The sequence below is a fragment of the Periophthalmus magnuspinnatus genome, chromosome 4 (assembly GCF_009829125.3).
Source record: "Periophthalmus magnuspinnatus isolate fPerMag1 chromosome 4, fPerMag1.2.pri, whole genome shotgun sequence".
NCBI classification, from domain to species: Eukaryota; Metazoa; Chordata; class Actinopteri; order Gobiiformes; family Gobiidae; genus Periophthalmus; species Periophthalmus magnuspinnatus.
In genome coordinates this window covers 12,889,969-12,915,844 of record NC_047129.1, presented here as the reverse complement: position 1 = coordinate 12,915,844, position 25,876 = coordinate 12,889,969, and the positions used below count along the sequence as shown (strand labels likewise).

The 25,876-nt window shown below is 39.9% G+C and overlaps 1 protein-coding gene across 1 annotated transcript; it reads left to right on the top strand.

Moving 5' to 3' along the window:
• Positions 1-296: 296 nt before the first annotated feature.
• Positions 297-25,440, top strand: LOC117369822 (uncharacterized). The gene is given in 70 exon segments (XM_055221366.1): positions 297-341; positions 498-680; positions 760-1,011; positions 1,100-1,269; positions 1,343-1,489; positions 1,561-1,711; positions 1,787-1,944; positions 2,018-2,345; positions 2,428-2,640; positions 2,722-2,939; positions 3,014-3,111; positions 3,191-3,315; positions 3,400-3,501; positions 3,571-3,690; positions 3,764-3,950; positions 4,020-4,113; positions 4,191-4,376; positions 4,469-4,607; positions 4,676-4,874; positions 5,518-5,779; positions 5,825-5,870; positions 6,292-6,336; positions 6,427-6,501; positions 6,633-6,839; positions 6,915-7,057; positions 7,142-7,277; positions 7,396-7,522; positions 7,593-7,770; positions 8,220-8,314; positions 8,383-8,474; positions 8,872-9,037; positions 9,496-9,657; positions 9,730-9,823; positions 13,099-13,245; positions 13,324-13,444; positions 16,261-16,339; positions 16,536-16,556; positions 16,634-16,785; positions 17,171-17,419; positions 17,562-17,723; positions 17,794-17,942; positions 18,029-18,179; positions 18,445-18,602; positions 18,676-18,841; positions 18,924-19,058; positions 19,138-19,356; positions 19,432-19,640; positions 19,722-19,813; positions 19,893-20,017; positions 20,087-20,185; positions 20,256-20,375; positions 20,480-20,669; positions 20,763-20,850; positions 20,934-21,122; positions 21,197-21,302; positions 21,619-21,823; positions 22,279-22,718; positions 22,991-23,035; positions 23,123-23,185; positions 23,336-23,545; positions 23,623-23,765; positions 23,837-23,972; positions 24,052-24,172; positions 24,259-24,439; positions 24,515-24,603; positions 24,675-24,772; positions 24,860-24,967; positions 24,969-25,025; positions 25,120-25,261; positions 25,340-25,440. Coding segments are annotated over 70 exon segments (10,209 nt in total).
• The last annotated feature ends 436 nt before the right edge of the window (positions 25,441-25,876 follow it).

Below are 25,876 nucleotides of genomic sequence, written 5' to 3'. Positions count from 1 at the left end.
TAGATTTGTCTGAAAATAGGCTATTCTAAAATTGGATTTCATTTTGCCCTTCATATTTGGCTTTTTAACATTATGAGAAAAGCAGGCATCCCTCTGTCAGGTCCAATGGTCAGGTTGTGGTAACTTTTTGTCAGTGACATTTCCAGTAGATTTCTGTGTTTGTCTTATTTACATGGTCAGGGCAGAGTAACACCTGTGACATTAAATGTGTATTGACTTACTGATGCATTTCTGTGGACAAAGATGGCACACAGGCTTTAAAAGGAAGCCTCTGCCTCAGGTTCTTCACATTCACCATGAGGGTGTTTGTGCTCACACTCACTGTGGCCCTTGCAGGTAGGATTTTACCATTTGATGTGTATTTTTTGTGTGAAAAATTAATGGAATAAATTATGCCTTTTATACATATTTTTCAGTGGCTAACCAAGTCAATCTGGGTAAGGTTTTATTTAACTTATTATTACTAGGCTTATTCTATTTTTGATTACTATTATAACCATTATGAATATTTAAAATCTGTCACTGTAGTCCCTGAGTTTGCTATTGGAAAGACCTATGAGTACAATTATGAAGCCGAGATTCTGGGAGGTCTTCCAGAGGAAGGTCTTGCAAAAGCAGGCCTGAAAATACAAAGCAAAGTTCGGATTTATGCACAAGCTCAGGATAACCTTTTGTTGAAGGTACAACTGTTTTATAAATGAACAGTGCCACATCGTATTTAGTAAAAGTTACAATTGCTAACTATCTTTTAATCTATAGCTTGCAGACCCTAAGATATTTGAGTATAATGGTGTCTGGCCAAAAGATGCATACATTGAGTCTACCAAGCTAAGCGAAGCCCTGGCTGCTCAGTTCCAGACCCCTGTCAGATTTGAGTACGCCAATGGCATTGTGGGAAAAGTGTATGCACCAAACGGAGTGTCCACCACTATCCTGAACATCTGCAAAGGCATCATCAACATTTTCCAGCTGAATATCAAGAAAACTCAGGACATCTATGACCTGCAGGAGGTGCAGCCAGAGCTTTTAGACCATATGAAGTCATATCTATGTTCCAAATGCAATATATCTAATAACTGTTACATGTGTCTTTTTTCAGGCCGGGCCACATGGTGTGTGTTTGACCAACTATGTCATCACTGAGGAGAAGGGTGATGGTCGTTACTTCATCACAAAAGCAAAGGATCTGACCAAATGCCAGAACAAGATTGTAAAAGACATTGGCTTGGCATACATGAGGAAATTACATGAATGTGATACTGTACGCACGTTTGCTCATCAATAGTGTTTTTATATTAATTCTAGTGTGGTGTCATTTAAAGTCTGTATTGGCATTGCAGAGATCCAAGGCCTTAAATGGTGAAACAGTAATGAACTACATCCTGAAGACTGCAGCTGCTGCTACTCAGATTGAGGAAGTGGAAACTAGAGAGGTCATTGAGTTCTCCCCATTTGATGTTCTTCAAGGCGCTGCCCACATGGAAGCTAAGTATGTACTGCAATAATTATACAGGTTTAAGTATTACTTAGACACGTATTAAATACCCATTTTGTTTTAAGACAAAAGCTGAAACTGATGGATGTCACAAATGTACGTGTGGAGCCCATCACTGCTGAATATCACCAGCGTGGATCCCTGCAGTATGAGTTTGGTACTGAACTCCTCCAGAACCCAGTGCAGCTGCTGAGAATCAATAATGTGGATGCTCAGGTTAAACTCACTCCATTATACTGTATTTTAATTGTTTGTTTTTTTATGTAGCTGATTTGGCTCTGTTCAATGTAGATCGTTGAGTTACTGGAGCACCTGAAGCGCTACAATGTTGAGAACGTTCATGAAGATGCCCCACTGAAGTTTATTGAACTCATCCAGCTCATGCGCATGCTAGACTACAATGCAATTGAAACTCTGTGGAGAAATCATAAAGAAAAACCCATTCACAGGTAAAAAGACTACATTTACATCTTTGATACAATAATTAAATTATATTATTTACAAGTGTATGTATTTTTTTAGGCTCTGGATCCTGAGTGCCATCCCTGTTCTGGGAAGTCATATTTCTCTGAAGTTCATTAGGAATAACTTACATTGGACTGAACAAGAATCAACAGGAATTGTAGAAGCAACTAATGCTTTAGTGTCTACCTTCCACATGGTAACAGCTGACCAAGCTGCAATACATGAAACTAAGGAGCTTCTTAATCCCATTTTTGAGAAAGAGAAGGAAATGGGAACGAAAGATTTCAAATTCTTCATTTACCGGGACATAGTTATGCTTGGCTATGGGACCCTGGTTGCTAAACACTGCATGGAAGAAAGTGATTGCACTGTTGATCTAGTCAAGGTGAACAGTTTGTGATATGTAAAAATACTGCTCACTGAAATGCTAAATGGAGATGGATGCTTAACCTTTTTTTTTTTCACAGCCCCTCCATAACTATGCAGTTGAAAATGCAGCCAACCCAGAGAGGCTCATCATTGCTCTTAAAGCTATTGGTAATGCTGGACATGTTGGAAGTTTGAAGACTCTTCAGAAGTTCCTTCCTGGTTTTGGTAGCGCTGCTGAACATCTGCCTCTGCATTTGAAGATTCAGGCTGTTGCTTCACTGAAGAACATTGCAAAGAAAGAGCCTAAGATGGTATATACTTAAGACTGAATTAGATTATTTTTATTTGCCATATTTAAATCTACTTACATTGTGTATTTTGTCATCATTAAGGTCCAACCAGTGGCCCTGAGTCTGTTCAGAAACACTAAGATTGACGCTGAGCTGCGTATAACAGCTGCTGCTTTGCTGTTTGAGGCCAAGCCCTCCATGGGTCTAGTGAATTTGATGGCTGCCACTGTGCTGAAAGAGCCCAATATGCAGGTCGCCAGCTTTGTGTTCAGCTACATGAAGGCCTTGACCAAAAGCACTGCCCCAGATATGCTTTCTGTGTAAGAGAAGTAACACTATTCTGGGGGCTTTTGTTAAATAGATGGAAGCTATAAAATATACTCTTGTCTTTCAGTGCTGCTGCCTGTAATGTAGCTGTGAGGATCATAACTCCTAAATTGGGCTCATTGAATATCCGCTATAGCAGAGCTCTGTATATGAATGTTTACCACAGTAAGTACATGAGGACTTCTTCTCTCATCACAGCCTGACAAAACAAATGAAAAATGGATGTTGTGTTTGTGCCTGTTAGACTCGTGGATGATGGGAGTGGCTGGCACTGCCTTCATGGTCAACAATGCAGCCAGCATTTTCCCTAGAGCCCTGGTGGCCAAAGCGCGTGCCTATGCCGCTGGGGCTTATACCGATGTTTTAGAGGTACAAAAACATTTGTAACACACAAGGCATATAAACACAATACCTGGCACACATAAACTTTAAACATCTTATTTCATTTTTCAGGCTGGAGTACGGGCTGAAGGCCTGCAGGAGGTGCTTCTGAAGTTTAATGAGTATCCAGATACTAAAGACAGAATTTATAAGATGAAGGAAACTATCAAGGCGGTATGATTCCTTTGTTACTTTTTATTATGTATGTCTCAGACATTATTTAATCATATATTTTCCTCACAGCTCATTGACTGGAGGGCTGAAACAACACCCAAGCCCCTGGCCTCAGCTTACATCAAATTCTTTGACCAGGAAGTCGCCTTTGCCAACATCGACAAGGACTTTATGGATTATATAATTCATGTAAATGTGTCTTTAAATGAATATATTTTACATATTAGCTTTGTTTCATATTAACATGCATGGTGGTTTGTAGGTGGTCAAAACACCTGAAATTCTTCACAGAGGAAAGGCCTTCTTGCTCCAGCTGCTGTCTGGAGTTCAGAGACGTTACACCCACCCCATGCTTCTGGCTGAGGCTAGGCGCATCCTGCCCATGACTGTTGGTCTGCCCATGGAGTTGAGTTTCTACACTACAGCTGTGGCTGGGGCCTCTGTCGACTGTAAGACTTCACTCACAGACTTGTTTATTTCAGTGTAGCTTGTGCATTAAAGTTATTCTATTTTTGCAGTCCAAGCTACTGTGACACCCCCTCTGCCTGAGGACTTCAGTGCAATGCAACTTCTTGAATCTGACATCAACCTTAGGGCTTCAATTACTCCAAGGTACTCTAACACACCCCTTTTCTTCTCTTTAAATTATAAAATAAAATATATAAATCGGTGTTTATTCTCTGTCGCAGTGTCGCCATGCACACCTATGCTGTGATGGGAGTCAACACACACATTGTCCAGGCTGCTCTGATGTCCAGGGTAAAGGTCCATGCAGTTGTTCCTGCTAAAGTTGAGGCAAGACTTGACATCAGCAAAGGCAACTTCAAGGTCAATCTGCTGCCAACCGAGAGCATTGACAAGGTTGCGTCTGTACGGTATGGAGTTTTACTTCTGACTTTTAACTCTCTCTATATTTATGTATTTTGTTGTTTTTGTGACTAAGTTTAATGTTTCCTTTCTCCTACAGCGTCGATACTGTGGCTGTTGTCAGAAACGTGGAAGATCTCCCAGCTGCCAGAACCATTCCTATCATCCCAGTTGAGCACACAAATAAGGGATTGGATAGCTCATCCTCAAAAGTATTGGTCTCTGAGGGCTTGGTATGTGTCTAATAGGTTCTCAACACAACTGAACACTATTCCCAAATGTCTGAATGCCATTTTTTTATTTCTAGTCATCAGAGCTGCTCTCCTCTGCTGTCTCACACAAAATCTGGATTCCAAAGGCATATGAGAAGAAGATGTGTGGCTTATTTGAGACCCTTGGATTCAAAGCATGCGCTGAGATTCATTCTTGTAACGCTTGGTTCATCAAAAACTCTCCTCTTTACACCATGATTGGAAAACATCACATTTTTGTTGAAGTGGCTCGAGGTATGTATACTGCCTACTCAAAACAAATTGACATCTATATTTAACTAAACCAATAGATAAGTTAGATGGTGACTGTGTTTTAGTAGCATTAATAAGTAGGTAACATAATTATTGTTTTATGATTTTAATATGTAGATAGTTGCAGGCAAAAAAACATCAGTCACTACTTTATCCTGTGCATATACCATCCCCAACATCTTCTCACACACATCACTGTCATCATCATCATTCTCTCCTTCCACTTTTTTTGTATAGGTCAGTCTCTTTCCATATTTTCACAATCAGTAATGCATGTAACCAATCCAGTATTTATTACACTGAACACAGATTTGCTCAGATAAGGCACCTCCCTTGTGCCCCAACAAACACAGCCTGGTTGACTTGGTAGGTCACCTGGTATCCCTGGTAACCCTTTCCTCCATATTGGAAAAACAAACATATATATAACATTTTATTGTTTATTGATATCATGTCTTCACAAAACAAAACAAAAATGTACAAGACAAAATAAAATAAAAAACTTAAAAGCAGACCCTCAAAACACAAAGAAGTTGAACAGTTGCAGACTTATATAAAAGTGACCAGTCCACTACTTAGTATGATCATTGTTAATAGAATACATTTGCTTTGTGTTTGGCTGCAGCTGGTGAGAGTCTTGTGGAGAAGATCGAGATTGAGATTCAAGTTGGCGAGAAAGCCTCAGAGATCATCCGCGTGGTCGCCATCTCACAAGATGAGGACCTTCTGAAAGACAAGAGCGTTCTGATGAAGCTGAGAAAGATCCTGGCTCCTCGACCAAAGAACAGCACTAGCTCCTCCAGCTCCTCTAGCTCCTCCAGTAGCTCTAACCTCAGCTCCTCCTCAAGGACCAGCAGCAGTAGCAGTAGCAGTCAGGCCAGCCGCAAGTCCAGACCTTACGTGACCCTTGATCATAAGAGCAGCAGCAGCAGCTCAAGCAGCAGCTCATCCAGCTCAAGGTCCTCCAGACACTCTCATGTGCATGTAGGTACCTATGGTAGATAACCCATAGCCATGACTGGAAAAAGTGAATATCTAGAATCAGTAAGTAGAACTTGAATTCAGAATCTGGATTTGAGTCGTTTTGATGAGATGAGGTTGAATTACTTGTGATGTAAAATATTTCAGATGCTTCAGGATATTTCTGACTAGTTACAAAATAAATATGCTTGAAAAAGAGAAGTAAGAATAATAAGATAGGTAAAGTAAAGTGTTTTGAAATAAGAAGCAATGAACTGAAGTCAGAAGCATTTTAAAACAAGTTAATTACTACTATTGAAATTAAGTTTAATTAGGAATTAAAGATATTTTGAATTCAAGTAATTAGAATCTAGATATTCATTTAAAACTATAAGTTAAATTAAAACTCAAAACTCATGTTTTGTAAAATTTCTTGCAGCAAGAGATGTATGAGGTCCAGTTTAACAAGAATCACAAACACCAGGTGATTTTTTTTTTTTTGTGAACAGATCTTTAGTAGGATCAGTTCTTTAACTTGAAAGTTGTATTAAAGAACTGTTGTCTTCATTTACAGCATTCTCACGCCAGTACTCACAATTCTCGCCAGAGCAAGAGTAGTGCACAGAGCTTTGAGGATATCTACAACAAGGTACATTGGTTAATGAATTTACTTCATTTTCATTAATTCATCAAATTTGAACAGGTCGATGAACTCAAGAAGAAACTAATATACATAATGATATAAGTAAAAATAAAAATCTTTTGTGTTTCTTTTTTCAGGCCAGATTCTTGTCTAACACAGTGACACCTAGGGTGGCCATTGTCATCCGTGCTAAGAGAGCCGACAACAAGCCTCAGGGATACCAGGTCGCTGCTTATGTTGACAAAGAAAACATGAGACTTCAGATCATCTTTGCCAAATTGACTGATGCCGACCGCTCTGTAATCTGTGCTGATGGTGTCGCTCTGAGCACCCACAAACTGATGGTACCTCTTGCCTTTTCCTAAACTGTTTCTCATTTGAAAAACTATTATAACGTGTTTATGTTGTTTTATGTTTAGGCCAGAGTTGCATGGGGTCAGGACTGCAAACAGTATTCCGCCGATGTCATTGCTGAGAACGGCCAAGTGGATGAAAACAAGGCTCTTCGTCTGAAACTGAGTTGGGAAAAAGTTTCAAAGACATTTAAGCACTACATCTCCAAGTAAGGGAATATTTAATTTCAATTTACTCACTTTACAAATCTGATCAAACGTGTTCCGTTATAAAATGTGTTCCTTGTGTTCAGGATATCTCACCTTGCATACTCCCTTCAAGAATATGGGGCCAGCATTGCAAAGACCAAAGAGGTGGTTAAGCAGATAAAACTTACAGTGGTGCTTGCTTCTGAGACAAAGCTGGATATTCTGCTAAGGACCCCAAAGGTACAATGTCAATTCCTATATAAGATTTCTGTCCTTCCTGTCACTCCATCTACTGTGATGTGATTAGTACTTACAGCGGTTTATTCTAATGCACATCTTGTTATAAATGTCACTACAGAGACTCATCTACAGCCTAGGCATGGGTCTTCCCTTTTCTCTGCCTTTGGAAGAATCGTCTTCTCAACTGCAGTCCTACGACAACTTGGCGTCAAAGATTGCCTACCTATTTTCCACTGGCAACGACAGTAATAAAAATTAAAAATAAAGGTTTTTAGTTTAAACTTGATGTAAGAGTAATAACCTTCTGTGTTGTAGTGACCTGTACAATGGAGCAAAACATGCTGACCAGTTTTAACAAGGCCAGGTGTGAAAGCTCCATGCCTGAATCCTGCTACCAGGTTCTGACCCAGGACTGCACAGAGAAACTCCGGTTCATTGCTCTGGTGAGGAGAGAGAGCTCACATCGGGAACTCCGTGTCCACATTTCTGACTTGTAAGTACAGCTGTGATCCTTCACAACATTGGCCCAATGAGGTTCAACTCGTTTAATAGATTATTTTTTCAGACCAAGGTTTAGTTTGTTTTCATACCTGACTGCTCACTCTTCCTCAGAGTGGTCACATAATGTTGCTGTGATGTGTCTGGTCAGCTGATTTGATTGAAAATAAACTAAACCTTGGTCTGAAAAAAGAATGTATTAAAATAAACCTTCTCAACATTGGTCAGCAATATCATATTTTTGTGTAATTACAAAACCATTACATTAGGTGTTTTTTTGGATTGTAAACTGTGAGGTCATACTCTAGTCTTTTCCTCGGTCACTCTGTATCTAAAAAGTAAATTCACAAATGTTGAATTCTACTATTATTCTATTGTTCATTTTGACAATAGAACTTGTTATATTAGCATTTAACTTTATCTTTGTCCAATTGTTCTCAACAGGACTGTGGACATTGCAGAGAAGAACGGCCATATTGTGGTTGCAGTGAATGGAAGAGAACAGCATGTCACAGACAACAAGGCAGAGTTGGCCCCTGGTATGTCCATAACCTCCACTGTGGTAATATAAAGATCCGTCATCACTAATCATGTGTTTTTATTTCAGGAGTCAGTATTCAGCGCAGAGACAGTGGTGTTGTTCTCAGTGCTCATGAGCTTGGTCTTAAGGAACTCTACTTTGACAGACAAATCCAAAAGGTAAGGCCGAGAATTTATATTACTACTACAAACTTAAAGGTGTACCATCACTTTTTCCGGTAGTGTCCATTACATGCTTATCTCCAAAGAGACATTGTTGCCTGTAATGTTCTGCAGTCTGGCATTAAACATAAATTTATCTCAATGTAGACACGGTGATAGCTAAATTACAGGTCAGATCTGTGGAGCAATAGCCACACTTACCGTAAAAATGCATGGTTTTCAAGATATTTTTTGCCCCGTAAAAACACCTATAATTGAAGAAATGAAAGACCAATACATTTGAATGCCATGCCAGTCCAGGCAAAGCAACGACATCTCCGTGAGGACAAACAGTTGTCAGACCCCCACTAATAAAGTTACATACTGCTCCTTTAACAATTTCCTTTTGTGACAGGTTGTAGTTTCCGACATCCTGAAGGGAAAGACCTGTGGCTTATGTGGCCGTGGTGATGGGGAGTTCAGACAGGAATATCACACACCTAGCAAACGCATTGTCACCGACGCTGTTAGCCACGCCCACACCTGGACTCTGGCTGCTAAGACCTGCCGCAATGAGGAAGGTCGGTACTGTTGAGGGTGTAATTACTGAAGTTTAAATTTCAATTGGTGATTTAAAATAGTTTTGTCACAATACTAAAATCTCAAACTTGATTTTGATACACTGGAAAAGGCTTGATATGCAATACTGATTTTGATACAACAATAATTAATAAAACACACTTTTTTAAACAGCAGAACAACACAAAATAATAGTTTCTTTAATGTTTCCATGTGGTCTTATACTAGGACTATTTCAGAAGTACAGTAGACCAAAGACTAAAACTTTTCAGAAAATGTCAAATTTCGTCATTTTTTTCAGTACTGATACTTGCGCAAATGAATATCTAGTTTTAATACTACTTTTCATATTGATTAGTATCTGGGTATAAATGTTTTATACAACCCTACTTCAAAATGCTAGTTGAGAACATGTGGAAGTTAAATAAAGTGAAAAATGTAATTCCTTTTGGTTCTTCAGGCTGCAAGCTTCAGCAAGTGTCTGTGAAGTTGGATGGGAAGTTTAGTCATCATGGCGTGGCTTCAAAGTGCTACTCAGTTCATCCAGTTCTGCGTTGTATGCCCGGCTGTAATCCACTGAAGACCAAAACTATCAAAGTTGGCTACCACTGCATACCTATCGGTAAGTCCCAACAAATTTCATGTGTTTGCTAAAAAAATAAAACATAACTAACATGTTTATTTTCTGGTGCAGATTCAAACCTGTCCTCTACAGACAATATCTTCAGTAAAAGTATGGATGTGGAGCTGGACACAGATGCCCACGAGGAATGCCAGTGCACGCCTCAGTGTGCCTAATGTCACAATCTTGTCTGTTAGAAGTAATGTTTGATCAATCACTTTTATGTAAATTTAAGTAATAAACTCCTGAAGCAAGTCAGACCTGGTGTGTGTACAATGCTTTTATAGGAAGGGGAATTTATTTTACATAATGGACAAACACACAAATCAGGAAGTAATGACACATTGGTTACATCGTATAAATATTATCATTCACACTAATGGTCCTCTTGCTATTCAAATGTCATATTCAGATGTTTCACATAGATGCTATTATAATACACTGTTTGAATAAAGAAAGTCTGCAAACATCAATGGGAGTAAGATACACCAGACTAGAAGTATTAAAAGGAGAGATCTGCACACAAAGACACGCTTAGAAAGTATGGACTGGTGAATTGGTTTTATAATCATTTTCCCACATTATATCCCTTGACCTACATTTTGCACACATAGCACTTTGTAGGCTGTTAAATTAACTGAAATTTCAGTAAATTTATACATATATATATATAAATTTATATATATATATATATATATATATATATATATATATATATATATATATATATATATATATATATATATATATATATATATATGTATGTATGTATGTACACTATGTATATGTATTTGCAGAGGCAAAAACTCGGGGTTGGGAGGAGTTCGGGGAGGCCATGGAGGAGGACTATCGGACGGCCTCAAAGAAATTCTGGCAAACCGTCAGACACCTCAGGAGGGGGAAGCAGTGCTTTACCAACACTGTTTACAGTGCGGGTGGAGAGCTGCTGACCTCGACTGGGGATGTTGTCGGGCGGTGGAAGGAATACTTTGAGGATCTCCTCAATCCCACTATCACGTCTTCCGAGGAGGAAGCAGAAACTGGGGACCCGGAGGCGGACTCGTCCATCACCCTGGCTGAAGTCACTGAGGTGGTTAGCAATCTCCTTGGTGGCAAGGCTCCGGGGGTGGACGAGATCCGTCCTGAGTACCTCAAGTCTCTGGATGTCGTGGGACTGTCTTGGCTGACACGTCTCTGCAACATCGCGTGGCGGTCGGGGACAGTACCTGTGGAGTGGCAGACCGGGGTGGTGGTCCCTCTGTATAAGAAGGGGGACCGGAGGGTGTGTTCCAATTATAGGGGAATCACACTCCTCAGCCTTCCCGGTAAGGTCTACTCCAGGGTACTGGAGAGGAGAATCCGACCGATAGTCGAACCTCGGATTCAGGAGGAGCAGTGTGGTTTTCATACCGGTCGTGGAACACTGGACCAGCTTTATACTCTCCATCGGGTCCTCGAGGGTTCATGGGAGTTTTCCCAACCAGTCCACATGTGTTTTGTGGATCTGGAGAAGGCATTCGACCGTGTCCCTCGTGGTGTCCTTTGGGGGGTGCTCCGGGAGTATGAGGTCCAGGACCCTTTGCTAAGGGCTGTCCGGTCCCTGTATGACCAGAGCAGGAGCTGTGTTCGCATTGCCGGCAGTAAGTCACACCTGTTCCCGGTGCATGTTGGACTCCGCCAGGGCTGTCCTTTGTCACCGGTTCTGTTCATTATATTTATGGACAGAATTTCTAGGTGCAGCCAGGGGCCGGAGGGGGTCTGGTTCGGGAACCACAGGATCTCATCTCTGCTGTTTGCAGATGATGTTGTCCTGATGGCTTCTTCGAGCCAGGACCTGCAGCAGGCACTGGGACGGTTTGCAGCCGAGTGTGAAGTGACTGGGATGAGAATCAGCTCCACCAAATCCGAGGCCATGGTTCTTGACCGGCAAAAGGTGGTTTGCCCTCTCCGGGTGGGTGGTGAGTCTCTGCCCCAAGTGGAGGAGTTCAAGTATCTCAGGGTCTTGTTCACGAGTGAGGGAAGGATGGAGCGGGAGATTGACAGGTGGATCAGTGCAGCGTCTGCAGTGATGCGGTCGCTGTATCGGTCCGTTGTGGTAAAGAAGGAGCTGAGCCGGAAGGCGAAGCTCTCGATTTACCGGTCAATCTACGTTCCTACCCTCACCTATGGTCATGAGCTCTGGGTAATGACCGAAAGGACAAGGTCGCGGATACAAGCGGCTGAAATGGGTTTCCTCCGCAGAGTGGCCAGGCGCACCCTTAGCGATAAGGTGAGGAGCTCAGTCACACGGGAGGAGCTCAGAGTAGAGCCGCTGCTCCTACACATTGAGAGGAGCCAGCTGAGGTGGCTCGGGCATCTGCTCAGGATGCCTCCTGGACGCCTCCCTAGGGAGGTGTTCTGGGCATGTCCCACCGGGAGGAGGCCCCAGGGAAGACCCAGGACACACTGGAGGGACTATGTCTCTCGGCTGGCCTGGGAACGCCTTGGGATCCCACCGGAGGAGCTGGAGGACGTGTCTGGGGTGAGGGAAATTTGGGAGTCCCTGCTTAGACTGCTGCCCCCGCGACCCGGAAGAAAATGGATGGATGGATGGATGGATGGATATATATATTTATATTTACATATACTTATTTTGTGGTATTGCTTCAGTGTGTGTGTGTTAACAGCCATTTTCGCCAGGAATGTGTAAGTAAAGGTGTCAACAGTGTATGCTGCAAGACATGAAGCAAAGTCCCTTCTTGTATTTTTTGTCCTGTCTAAGCCACAACAAGTTTGAATGTCTTAACAAATAATTCATTCAATATAAAGCACTCCACAAAGAATAGCTGCTTTTATCCCAGTAATACACTGAAATGAAATAATGAATGTTTTATTATGCATTTCTTACACAAAGCACATTTATATATATATATATTTTTGTTTATTTAAGTTTTGTTTTGAATATGGTATTGTCCCCTCAACATGGCACAAATCTATAATCATACCCATTCCTAAGTCGGTAAAAAATGATCCCAGAGTGCCTCTTAATTATAGAGGAATCAGTCTTTTAAGTACAGTTTATAAAATTTATTCCAGTATCCTAAATGCCAGAATGACACGGTTTCTTGAAAACACAGAATTGTTGGTGGATGAACAAAATGGATTTAGAAAACACAGAGCTTGTATTGATCATATTTACACTGTTTCAACTATAGTGAGAACTCGACTGGCTGAAAATAAGTCCACTTTTGTTTGTTTCGTGGACTTTAAGAAAGCATTTGATTGGGTCAATAGGGATTTGTTGTGTTTGAAACTTCTTCAGGCTGGGGTTGATTGGAGATTTTATAGAGCATTAAAATCCCTGTATGCAGACTGTATTGGATGTGTTCAAGTGAATGATTTAAGGACCGAGTGGTTTCCTATACCTACTGGTGTAAAACAAGGGGATGTTTTGTCCCCAAGCCTGTTCTCGCTCTTTATAAATGATTTGGCTCTTGAAATCAAACAGCTGGACATTGGGATACACATGGACAGTGATGTTGTGGGCATTCTGCTCTATGCTGATGATGTTGCACTCCTGGCGGAAACAGAAGAGGACCTGCAGCTGATGTTAAACATATTACAACAGTGGTGCTGTAGGTGGAGACTTGCTATAAATCAAGCTAAAACCCAAATAATGCATTTTAGGAGGAAGGCAGCTCCTCAAAGTAAAAAGGTCCTTACATTTGGAATTGTGAATCTTGAGTATGTCCCTCAGTACAAATATCTGGGGTTCACTTTTGATGAATTTATGAGTTTTGACATTGGGGTAAAAATCCTTGCTGCTTCAGCCAGTCGAGCTCTTGGTTCTGTGATTAACAAAGTGAAAATGTGTAAAGATCTCGGTTATGAAACATATTCTAAATTGTATGAGGCCTGTGTATCTCCGGTTTTAAATTATGCTGCTGGTGTGTGGGGGGCTAGACAAAGTTCTGCCTTGGATGCTGTGGAAAACCGAGCCATCCGCTGTTTTTTGGGAGTGCACAAGTTTGTCCCAGTTTTGGCTGCACAGGGTGATATGGGTTGGGTACCGGGTTTAATCCAAAGAAAGTGTGATATGGTCAGATTATGGAATCGAATTATTAATCAACTTGATGATAGAGTTTTAAAAAAGGTCTTTGTATGGAGTAAGCCCAAGTCACCCTGGGCAGCAGAGCTACGGGCTGTTTTTGCTGAAGCACAACTTCAGTATGTATTTCATAATAATTTGTCATGTAGCGTAAACAAAATAAGAACAAAACTGATGTCTAATTATGAAGAGCAGTGGCTGAATGGGATCTTGACTAAACCCAAGTTGCGAACATACATTCAATTAAAAGATACGTTTAAGGCTGAGTTCTATGTCAGAGCAAATTTGAGTAGGAAGCAAAGATCATTGATGGCACAGTTACATACAGGAATCCTTCCTCTGGCTTTAGAAACTGGGAGATTCTCTCAAACCCCTGAAGAAGAAAGACTTTGTGGTTTATGTGAGTTGGGCGAAGTAGAAAGTCAAGCTCATTTTCTGTTGCATTGTCCATTTTACAATGAATTTAGAAATCCTTTATTTGTTGAAATGTTCACTCAATGTCCTGAAATGTTCTGGTGTGATGATGACAGCAAGATGAAATGGTTGTTTAATTCTAATGTTTATAAGTTGGTTTTATTTTTATGTAAAGCCTGGAAGAAGCGGCAAATGAGTTTGTTTAAATGAGTTTATTGTTGTTTTGTTTTCTTTTTGTTTTTGTTTGTTGTTATACACGTCTGGACTATTGGACTATTGTATTTTTGTTAATGGTGTCTTATAAGCCCATTTGGGCTCGGCATTCTTTGTATGCAAGACACAATAATAAACTATTCATTCATTCATTCATTCATTCATTCATATATATATATATATATATATATATATATATATATATATATATATATATATATATATATATATATATATATACACACACATAAATTTAAAAATCGCAGGTGGTCTCATCCCCTCTCTTTGCCACGCTCGGGACCTTTACCAGAGGCCTGGGAGCTTTTTTTTTTTTTTTTAAATAAAGTAACAAATAAATAAAATAAAGGGTTCTTTCTTTTTTGTGTATGTGTTGTGGATTTGATCAGGTAGAAATAGCTGATCTGTTTTATTGCTGTTAAATAGATTGTATCCATTAAAAACACATGCTATTTAAATGGTAAATCACAAACTTCACCTAATTTTACTTAAATTTCACACATCTATTTTTGAAACAACTTTTCAATAAATAGCATAGTGACTGCAGGCAATAAACCTGATACTTTAATAATGTCCCAAAAACCAACGTGCCCAACATGGTTCAATCTGGATTTATGCTTTTTGGATAAACATCATTCACACCAAAAGTTTTTGTATATGTTTTGTATCACAAAACTTTCTAAAAGGGAAGGTTGTGGAAGATAATTCTATTATTTAACCAAACAAAATTGAAACAACTTTTTTTTGGCTTTCGACCATACCTGAAAGTTCCACACTGGACACTGGCAAGAAACTTTGATGCCAATGCCAAAATGTCATCTTTAACCATTTGAAGTACAAACCGCTGTGATGTTGAGTCAAAGTGGTTGCAATGACCACACCAAACAAAGTGAGCAAACATCTACTGTCAGAATGCCCCAAACTTTGACATTTCATCACCACAACACAGAGACTTGTACGATATGTTTCCCAAATGTATAAATATTTGTAGAACTTTTACATTAGCAAAGTTACAAATATAGACAATACAAATACTTAGGAATAATTGCACAGTTCATAAGAGTATAAATAATCCAGCACAGACATGTACTGATTAATACTCATGAAACTATACTCTCCATCTACCAACCACGTAAAAGACAACACACCTGCTCACAAAACCTGTAAAACAAGGTCTGGACCAGTCTTAACCAGAAGACAGAAATAAGTTAAGTCATAATTCACTTATTATACATTTAATAGCTTCTCCAATTGTGTGAGTGAATACTTAGAACAAAGATTTGGACAGATAATACTTTTTAGGAGATGAACCCCTGGTGAAGGTATGATTTTTTTTTAAATTTTCAAATTCAATCAAAAATACAAAAAGAATAAATAGATTGACAGAGTTCCACAGTTTGAGAAACATTTGTGCACAGTCCAGACAAAACAAAAGATCCTTAAACAGGAGCAACTAGTCTCCATAAAATATTTAGGGTTTTAATGGAAGAAAGATGAAACATCTGTTTAGCTTCCTTGTAAAATGCATGTCTGTATTTTATTCTCTGTAACAGGGCTCAATTGTATGAGAGCTTGCCATCAAGGGCCCTCTCTGTCAAAGGAAATAAATTCATAAACATAAAACATCTATTTGTAAGGGGTATTTAATGATGGCAGAGGAAATGCTAAACTGATATTTGACCACAAAATCACACAAAATCTGAAGGACAACCAGGTCAGGTGACCCTATCCTGCATTTACACATATGCCGGCAGTTTATCTATCTGATAATGTGATCAAAGCTATTGATCCAGGCATGTGTGATAGTTACCACATTTGGGGTCTTTATGACATTTTTGATAAGCCTTGTCAGCACATTTTCCCTTTAAAAGAAGAGCAGGTGGCTGCAGATCTTCACAACCCACTCAGCCATGAGAGTCGTTGTACTAGCCCTGGCTCTAGCCCTTGTGGGTAAGTCACAATGGCATCTTTTTCTTAAATTTAATATCGAAGTAGTTTTCATTCTTATACTCTGTTTTACTGTATTCTACTAATGTTATTTTTGATTCTATAACTGTGGACAAACTTTAGATTCTCAATGAACATTTACAGCTTTAATTTGGCCTAATGTTCCTAAGAATAACATATTATTATCTTTCTATTTTAGCTGGCCAGCACGAAAACTTGGGTAAGTCATATTCATTAACAAGAAAGTGAAATTATAGTAGAATACTTCTGGTAAAGCTAATGTAAATGTCTTCACAGCTCCAACTTTTGCTCCTGGAGAAACGTATGTGTACGAATATGAGGCTAAGATCCTGGGTAGTCTGTCCGAACAACACCTCGCCAAAGCCGGACTCAAACTCTTCAGCAAAGTCAAAATCAGTGCTGCCCAAGAAAATATCCTCCTGCTTCAGGTAAACCAGGAAAAAATAGGAATGATAAATATCAGGGGAGAAATGGAAGGAGAGCATAATAAATGTGCTAACAGCAAAGATAATGCTGAGATGTGGACACTGTGTGGAGGTGGGATGCAGCACATCAGCACATGGTTAAAACCACAGGATGATAAAGAGAGAGAGAAAATGAGAGAGAGAGAGAAGAGAGAGAGAGAGAATGAGGAAGAGTGTATTTACTGTATATGAATGGCTTTAGAGATGATTGGTTCAGGGGCAAAGATAGAAGGCTTCTTGCCAAAAACTGTAACAGAAAGCAGGTGACAAGAGGTAGGAAATAAGTAACCATTTCTTGGCTTCAGACTCTCAATTTGTCTACTTTTTTTTTTTTTTTTTTGCATTGTAGCTTGAGAATCCTCAGGTTTTTGAGTACAGTGATGTTTGGCCAAAGAATTCCTTTATCCAAACTCACCTCCGTGCCGACCTGGAAGCTCATCTCAAAACCCCCATCAAGTTCAAGTACGAGAATGGGATTGTGAGAGAGATCCTGGCCCCAGAGAGTGTCCCCACACCTGTGCTCAACATCCACAGAGGCGTCATGCAATTCTTCCAGCTGAACATCAAGAAGTCACAGAACGTCTATGAAATGCTGGAGGTCAGGCAAAAGTAATGGTGGAAGAAGGAATCTGTATTCATTGTTACTCAGCTCAAGTCAAACTTACAAAACCATTACTTTATGACATAATACATACTGTTCATCCTTAACAACCCTCTTAAATATTTGTTATCGCATATAGGAAGGAGCCCAGGGTGTGTGCAAGACCCAGTATGCCATCACAGAGGATGAAAAGGCTGAGCGCATCCTTTTGACCAAGAGCAGGAACCTGAACCACTGCCAAGAGAAGGTCATCAGGGACGTCGGGTTGGCATACATTAAGACATCCCATAAGTGCCAGGAGGTAAGTCCACATCATCCAAGATAACTGGACACTAATAATTAATACATTTACTGAGAACAACTGTTTGCAGACTTCAAAGAGCCTGAGGGGAACCACAGGATATGCCTACACGCTGAAGACAGTCCCAGGGGGCTTAATCATCCAGGAGGCCTCCGGAAATGAAGTCATTCAGTACACACCTTTTGATGAGAAGGACGGCGCCGCTTCCATTCAGACTATGTATGACTACTGAGCATATGTTTAGCCAATCACAGGGTACACTAGACTAGATAAAGTAACCATTAATATGATTTGTTCTTTTCTAGCCAAAACCTGGTTTTCAGTCGCATTTACAAGACTCCTATTGTTCCCCTCAATGCTGAATACCGCCCCCGTGGCTCCCTCAAGTATGAGTTCTCCACTGAGCTTTGGCGAAGTCCTGTCAGGATCCTTAAGATGACAGACGTGAAGGAACAGGTTCAGTTTTGTCTAATAATAAAAACGTATATTCCTAGGATAATGTGCATGTATATGTAATGTAATAGGTGTATTTACTTATACATATCTATATTTGTTTTGTTTTATATCACAAGGGGGAAAAAATATGGTGTTATAAGTCATACGTAATTTTATCTTTTTTAAGCATGCTTCACTGGTAAATGACACAATAAAGTAATAATAATAATAATAAAAAGAGCTGATGTAAAACACTATGGGCCTTTAATTGTTCTTGTATTTTCAGGTTGCTGATGTCCTGAACCACCTGGTTGTCAGTAACAGAGACAAAGTACATGAGGATGCTCCTCTCAAGTTTCTGGAGCTGATCGAGCTGCTGCGTGCTTCTGATGTGACCGAACTGCGCAACTTGCTGACCACCCACAGGACTAGACCTCTTGAGAGGTGGGTCATTCAATGACATTCAATGGATAATTTAAGAGGATTTCTGAAAATGTAAAAAATTAAATGATAATAGGCAGTGGTTGATGGATGCCATCCCCACCATTGGAACAAAGGCGGCTTTGGAGATAGTCATGGATGAGATTCTGAGGAGAGATATGTCTGTTCCTGAGGCCACTCAGGTTTTAATTGGAACTCTGCACATGCTGGAGCCCACCAGTGAGATCATCCAGAAGGTTTGGGTAAGTGAGCATCCAGCACAGTGTGTGTCATGTGTCTCTTATCAGGGGCATTAACTTTTAATGTGACTCTTATGTCCCTCAGAGCTACATTGAGCACCTCTCACAGCAACAAGGAATCTATGAACAAGCTGTGCGCAAGTCTCTGCTCTTGAGCTATGGTAGCATAGTCCACAGACACAGTGTTCAGAAGGCTGAGTGGAATGATCGTGACATTCAGGTATTTCACCAAGGCATTTCATCTTAAATAACATTATGTAGCAAAAACAACACATATTCATTACAAATTCTTCCCACAGCGCATCCAGGTGTATTTTGACAAGGCCTTTGCTGAGAAAAACACACAAGAGATTGTCCTACTGGCTAAAGTTATGGCTAATGCTCATCATCCTTGGGGCTACAAAGCTATCACAAAGCTCCTGCCAATCCATGGCACTGCTGGTTATAAACTGTCCCACAGGGTTCACATTGAAGCTATCCTGGCCCTGAGAGGCATCGCCCAACAAAAGCCCAAAGAGGTGACTCTTCACTCTGAGAAATTCATTGTTATCTTTGAAGAAAAGTGCTCTTAACTGTTGTCTTTTGTCAATAAGGTCCAGAACCTGGCTCTGCAGCTGTTCATGGACAAAACTCTGCACCCTGAGCTGCGTATGCTTGCCATCATGGCGCTCCTTGAGATCAAGTCTTCAATGGCAGTGATGACTAATGTTGTCAACGTTATCAAGTCTGACCGCAGTCTGCCAGTGATCAGCTTCACTTACTCTCTCATCAAGTCTCTGTCCAGAAGCACAGACTCCATAGTGTAAGAGCTATAGTCTCCCTACACAGCAGCATGTACTAATACATACAGGTCAACGTACTCACAGAAATGCTTCTGTTATAGGGCATCTGAGGCTAATGTTGCTCTCAGACTCATGGGCCAAATGAGACCAAGCATCAAGCTGAGCAAGGCCTTCCATACAGACTACTACAGCCGTAAGACCTCATTGTTTTTTTAAACCACTTTTAAGATGCTGTTTGAGCTAATTTTTTGTTTAATTAAACTTTGTATCAGATCCTCTGATGGTTGGTGCTGCTGCAAGTATTTATTTAATCAATGATGCTGCTACCATCCTTCCCAAAACGGTTATAGCTAAGACCAGTGCCTACTTTGCTGGAGCTGCTGCTGATGTTTTTGAGGTAAATTGGTAAATTTGAGGTATATATATATATATTTTTTGTTCAGTTAATAAGTAAAACTCTTTACAGATCGGAGTCAGAAGTGAGGGATTCCAGGAGTACTTCCTGAAAAAGGAGATCTCTGATGTCTCTGACAGAACAACGAAGATGAAGCGTATCCTTAAAGCTGTAAGCTGAACATTAAAATTAACCATAAACAAGTGGCAAATGATAAAATAGTGCTTCCTTCTGTCAACAGTTTCTCAACTGGAAGTCTATACCAATCACCCAATTAATGGGCTCTGCGTACATCAAGGTTCTGGGACAGGAAATCGCTTTTATTGACGTTGACAAACATGTCATTGAGGAGGCAATTAAGGTACCTTAAAACTTCTCTTTTTATTGTTGCTCTGATTAAAAAAACAAAAAAAACAAACAAACAAAAACATGTCAACCTGACCATGTCATTTGTTTTCTTTGCAGATTTCCTCTGAGATTGACATCAAGGAGCATGGCATGAATGTCCTCCGCCACTTGTTCCAAAATGGTGTCTCCACACGCTGGGTCAAGGCAGTGATGCCCACTGAGATCAGACGCATCATGTCCACTGCTGCAGGTCTGCCCATGGAGCTCGCTCTCTACACTGTTGCTGTCACTGGAGCAGATGTCCACGGTACGTTAAATGGAAATACGAAACTACATTACTGGAAAAATACACACATATATATATATATATATATATATATATGATTACTTGTTATTACAGCCAAATTCCAGGCCAACCTGCCACAGAACTTCCATATTTCTGACCTTCTGAAGCACAAGACCAACATTGATGCTGAGATCAAGCCAAGGTAAGAGGTGCAATTGATATATAGTTATATATAATTAAAATGCATTTGGATCTATTATTTTATTATATTCTTTTTTCTTATAGCATGGCCCTCAACACATTTGCTGTGATGGGACTGAATACAGACATTGCTCAGGCTGCCCTAGTCTCAAGAGTCAAGGTCAAAGTCTATGTGCCTGCCAAAATCTCTCTTTCTCTGGACTTTGTTGAGAACAACTTTAAGATCAGTGCTCTTCCAGTTAGCCTCCCAGAAAATGTTGCACTTTCTGTTGAGTAAGTTTACCTTTTCAAATATGCACTTTACATGAAAATATATCTGATTTACATTTTTGCTTGCATGTGTGCAGTGTTGACACTCTAGCCATTGCAAGACAGGCCAAACGGGTGACTCCTCTGATTCCTGAAGACATTTCTTCCAAAATTTCAACACCTTCATCTGCTCATTCCTCCCGTGTAAGTTTTGAAGTGATAGGTGTATGATAGCTCTCAAATGTTTTACATCAACTACCCCCCAAAAGAATATTTGGCCTTCTGAGTACCTCTGGATCCAAACCAGATCTACAATAGGACTATTCCAGGTCTAAACTAGGTCTGAACCTGGTGTAAAATATGACTATAGTTATGCTACATTGCTATTGTAGTTTTTAATACAGCTAACACTAACAAAGGAATAAAATATAAAATGAACTCTAAATTAAAGAAACGCTTAAACTATAGAAAAATATTATGAAAATAAGTTTTAATGTTGTTTTGTGGCTTCTTGTTTCAGTCTAGGGAGATGGTGGATAACATGCAAGTTCAGGACCAGCCTCTTCAAAAGACAAGAGCTTCCAAGGTTGACAAGAAATTCTGCACTGAGAATGCTGGAGTGAAGACCTGCATCAAGCTCACATCTCACAATGCCATGTTCATCAGTGATTCTGCTTTCTTCAGACTGGCTGGAAAGCACCTTTTTCTCCTCTCTTTCACACAATGTAAGCCAAATTCAAACCAAATCAGCTTGACTTGTTGCAATGGCATTTTTGTGAACCAACGTTTTCCCATATTTAAGGATTTTGGCTTCCTGTTCTATGCAACATTTAGAGGGCATTTTCTTATTCAAAAGATACAATATTTTGTTCTGAATTGTTAACTGCTATGGCAACAGTCCTAGTTTTTCATAATCCATGTTGCAAAATTGTGCCTTCAATAAATGATGTACATAGTTCCTGCAATACATATCAAAAGGCCGGTAGAGGGCAGCAGATTGAAGTCCTTATGTGCTATAACTGGATAGGAAAAACTGTTCCTGCCATTATTAATTGGTGAAAGTAGTAGCCTGAATTTAGAGGCTTGTGGACTGGTTAGGTCTTTCTGAAGCAGGAACAATCTGCCAGACTTTGAGAGAAAAGCAACAGCTTTATAATAATATTTCTCATCATACTTTTAGCTAATAATGAAGCTGTTGACAAGTGGGAAATGGAACTCCAACTAGGACCCAAGAGTGCAGAGAAGCTAATCAAAAACATCAACATGAACATGGATGACATCCCAGAGGGCACGCCTATTCTGTCCAAACTCAAGAGAATCCTGGCTCCAGGCATGAAAAACGACACCTCCTCCAGTTCCTCCAGTAGCTCCAGATCTGTGCTTCGTAACAGCCGTCGATCCTCCTCTTCCTCATCATCATCATCTAAGTCTCACATGGCTGGGAAAGTCATCAGAGCCGTGGGGAAAATCATTGGGGGTAACCATAAGAGTAGCAGCAGCAGCAGCAGCAGCAGCCGCCGTAGCCACAGAAGCCACAAGAGCCGAAAGTCCACTGTCTCCAGCCTGAGCTCCCTGTTCAGTTCTAGCTCCAGCTCTTCACAGTCTGTCCACAAGTCCCAGGTAAAGACTGTTTCCATACTGCAGTGTTATGTTTTTGGGTTGTTTTTTGTTTTTTTGTTTTTTTAGCCCTTACAGTCAAATGAGTGAGGAGCAACTAAGGAGTTATTGAAGGAATAAATTTGACGATGTGATAGTGATAGTTGAAGCTGCAAAATAAAGGGAGTGTAAATGAATGTTTTGACTGGTTGACAGTTATAGACAGGTGACATGGTGTACAGGGAAAGAATATTACCAGGTTTATTGTAATTATACATGCTCATTTTTCTTATCAGCATAAGAGCTCTCATTCCAAGTTCGAACCACACCACCAGAAGAAGGTATGTTAACTGAAGTTGAAATATTAATGCTACAAAAATTATTTCTAGTTTTTGATTTTCCTTCAATCTGTATAATCTATTTTGCAGACATCCCGGCGTCACTCAGGATCTGCCTCCTCTGCAAGAACCTTTGAGGACATCAGGAAACAGGTATGTTCATAATTATATATATATATATATATATATATATATATATATATATATATATATATATATATATATATATATATATATATATATATATATTATTTTTTTTACTTTTTATGTTCAAATTAGTGAAAGTTACCTTTTTTTCTCCAGAACAAATTCCTTGGCGATTCCGTTACCCCAGCTTTTGTACTTATCCTCCGTGCTGTCAGAGCTAACAACAACAAGCCACTGGGCTATCAGATCGCTGCCTATGAGGACAGAAACAACAACAGAGTTCAGATGATCATTGCCGCCCTGGCTGCTGAGGATAACTGGAGTTTCTGTGCTGATGCCATTGGACTTGCCAAGAACAAAGCTGTTGTAAGAAAATGAAACAATAAGAGATGACGCTCAAGTTGGCTCTACAGGTCTTAATCTATGTATGCTCCTCTTAACAGGCTAAACTTGCATGGGGAGAGAAGTGTAAGACATATGACACCATGATCACAGCTGAGACTGGTCTGGTCCAGAACAAAGTTGCAGTCCGTGTGAGACTGGCTTGGAATAGACTGCCCACTTCTCTTGTCAGAAATGTCAAAATGTAAGTTCATGCATAAATATTTGTTAAAAGACATAATTCTGCTTTAACAATATAGTGAATTTATTTTGCAGGATCTACAAGTACATCGTTGAATCTTACTTGTCCAGTGTCTATCTGCATAGGAGATCAGTTGAGGCCCAGCAGCTTTCCCTCGTTGTGGTTGTTGAGTCTGAGAAAGTGCTCGGTATTATTGTGAAATCACCAGCCGTAAGACCATTTTAAAAGTTCAGTCTCATTAACCCCCATACTATATTTTATGAAAACTTACATTTTCTTGTTCATACAGTACGTCTACAGGCGCTATTTGTCTCTTCCCGTCAGTCTGCCAGCCGATGAGCTGAGGGAGCTGTTTCCATTCGATAAAGCGCTCGACAATGTTCACTTTCTACTGGCAAAGGCTGGTGGAAGTAAGGCTTAGCACAGCAATATGTGTGGATACTTTATATATTTCATCAAAACAAAATGAAGTAAATGTTTTGTCATCTTTGTCCAGTTGAGTGCAGATATGAGAGAGGAGAGCTTACCACTTTCAGCAACAAGCAATATAAGAACTACATGCCAAATTCTTGCTACCAGCTGATGGCTCAGGATTGCACTGATGATCTTAAATTTATTGTTTTGATGAAGAAGGATAGTGCAGACCGTCACATGGTCAATGTGAAGATTGGAACAAAGTAAGGATATGAGGAGAAAAAGCTTCAATGTGAATATCTGAGGACAATGAACTAACTTATAATATTCCCTTTCAGTGATATTGACATGTTGCTGAATGGAGAAATACCAACTGTTACGATGAATGGAAAGGAGATTGCCAGAGACAGCTTGCCATACAACAAGGGTTAGAACTCTCACTAATTATTTTAGTTAGTTAATAGTTTTAGTTTTAATGAACTGTACATTTTCCTACAGATTCAGTGAAGATTGAAATGAAGGCTGGCAACAAGATAGTTCTCTATGCTCAGACCTTTGGTATTACTGAACTCCACTTCAGTGCATCAGATGTTTCGGTAGAATGTTTTAAAATATTATATACATGTATAACTGTTTAGATTTAGTATGTTGTTAACTCTCATCAATCCTTTTCCATTTCTAAGATCCGTGTTCCAGAGTATATGAGGAACAGAGTCTGTGGTCTTTGCGGCCAAGGCAATGGAGACAGGAGAAACGATTACCGCATGCCCAGTGGGCGTGTCACTGATAACCCCATCAGTTTCGCCCATTCCTGGACTCTATCTTCTCAGAGCTGCACGGATGAGACCGGTAAGAGAACAGTATGCGATTACTAGACTAAAATGTTTTCAGGCTGAAATTAACTTAATGGTTTTCTCTATCAGGATGCCGTTTGAATCAAGAGTCCATTGAACTGGAGAGAGACATAACCATCCATGGTGTGCAGTCTAAGTGCATCTCTGTCCACCCTGTGTTGCGCTGTCGACACGGTTGCACTCCCACTAGAACCACCATGACCAAAGTGGGCTTCCACTGCAGACCCCGTAGTAAGTGTCCTGAGATCACAGCAACAACACTGAACCAGGGAGCCAAATGTGTTGATTTTGTGTCTTTGTTTTGTGCAGATGACAACAGTCAAGTCTCAGATGTCCATGAGCGCAGCATTGACATGACTGAGTCCGTTGAAGCCCATCTTGACTGCAGCTGCACTTCTCAGTGTACTTAGATTCCTGTCACCTTATGTTGTGTCAATGTGTAAATTTACCTAAATAAATGAAGGCATCTTAAAAGGCAACCCGAGGCTGTTTGTCATTTTCTAAATACAAAAAACACAAAACATTTTGTTGTACAACAATAACTTGTTCTTAGCTTACTCAACACAGGGTACAGGCCTGCCTGAACAGTGAGCTTTGATAGGAAGAAAAGTTTTACAGTAAACAAATATTCACTGCCTGCAATTGTCACAGTACATCAATTTTAACTAAACATATGGCCTGGCATTATCTGTTGCTTGTATATTAGAGTAAATCATCAACTATATCTTCATTATAAACTTGTTAAACATAATTATCTAGTCTAACTGTAAATACAGGAGCAAATGTACAAAATGACTACAGGAAAACAGCAATGGCGAATAAACCAATTTGTGTATGCTATATGTA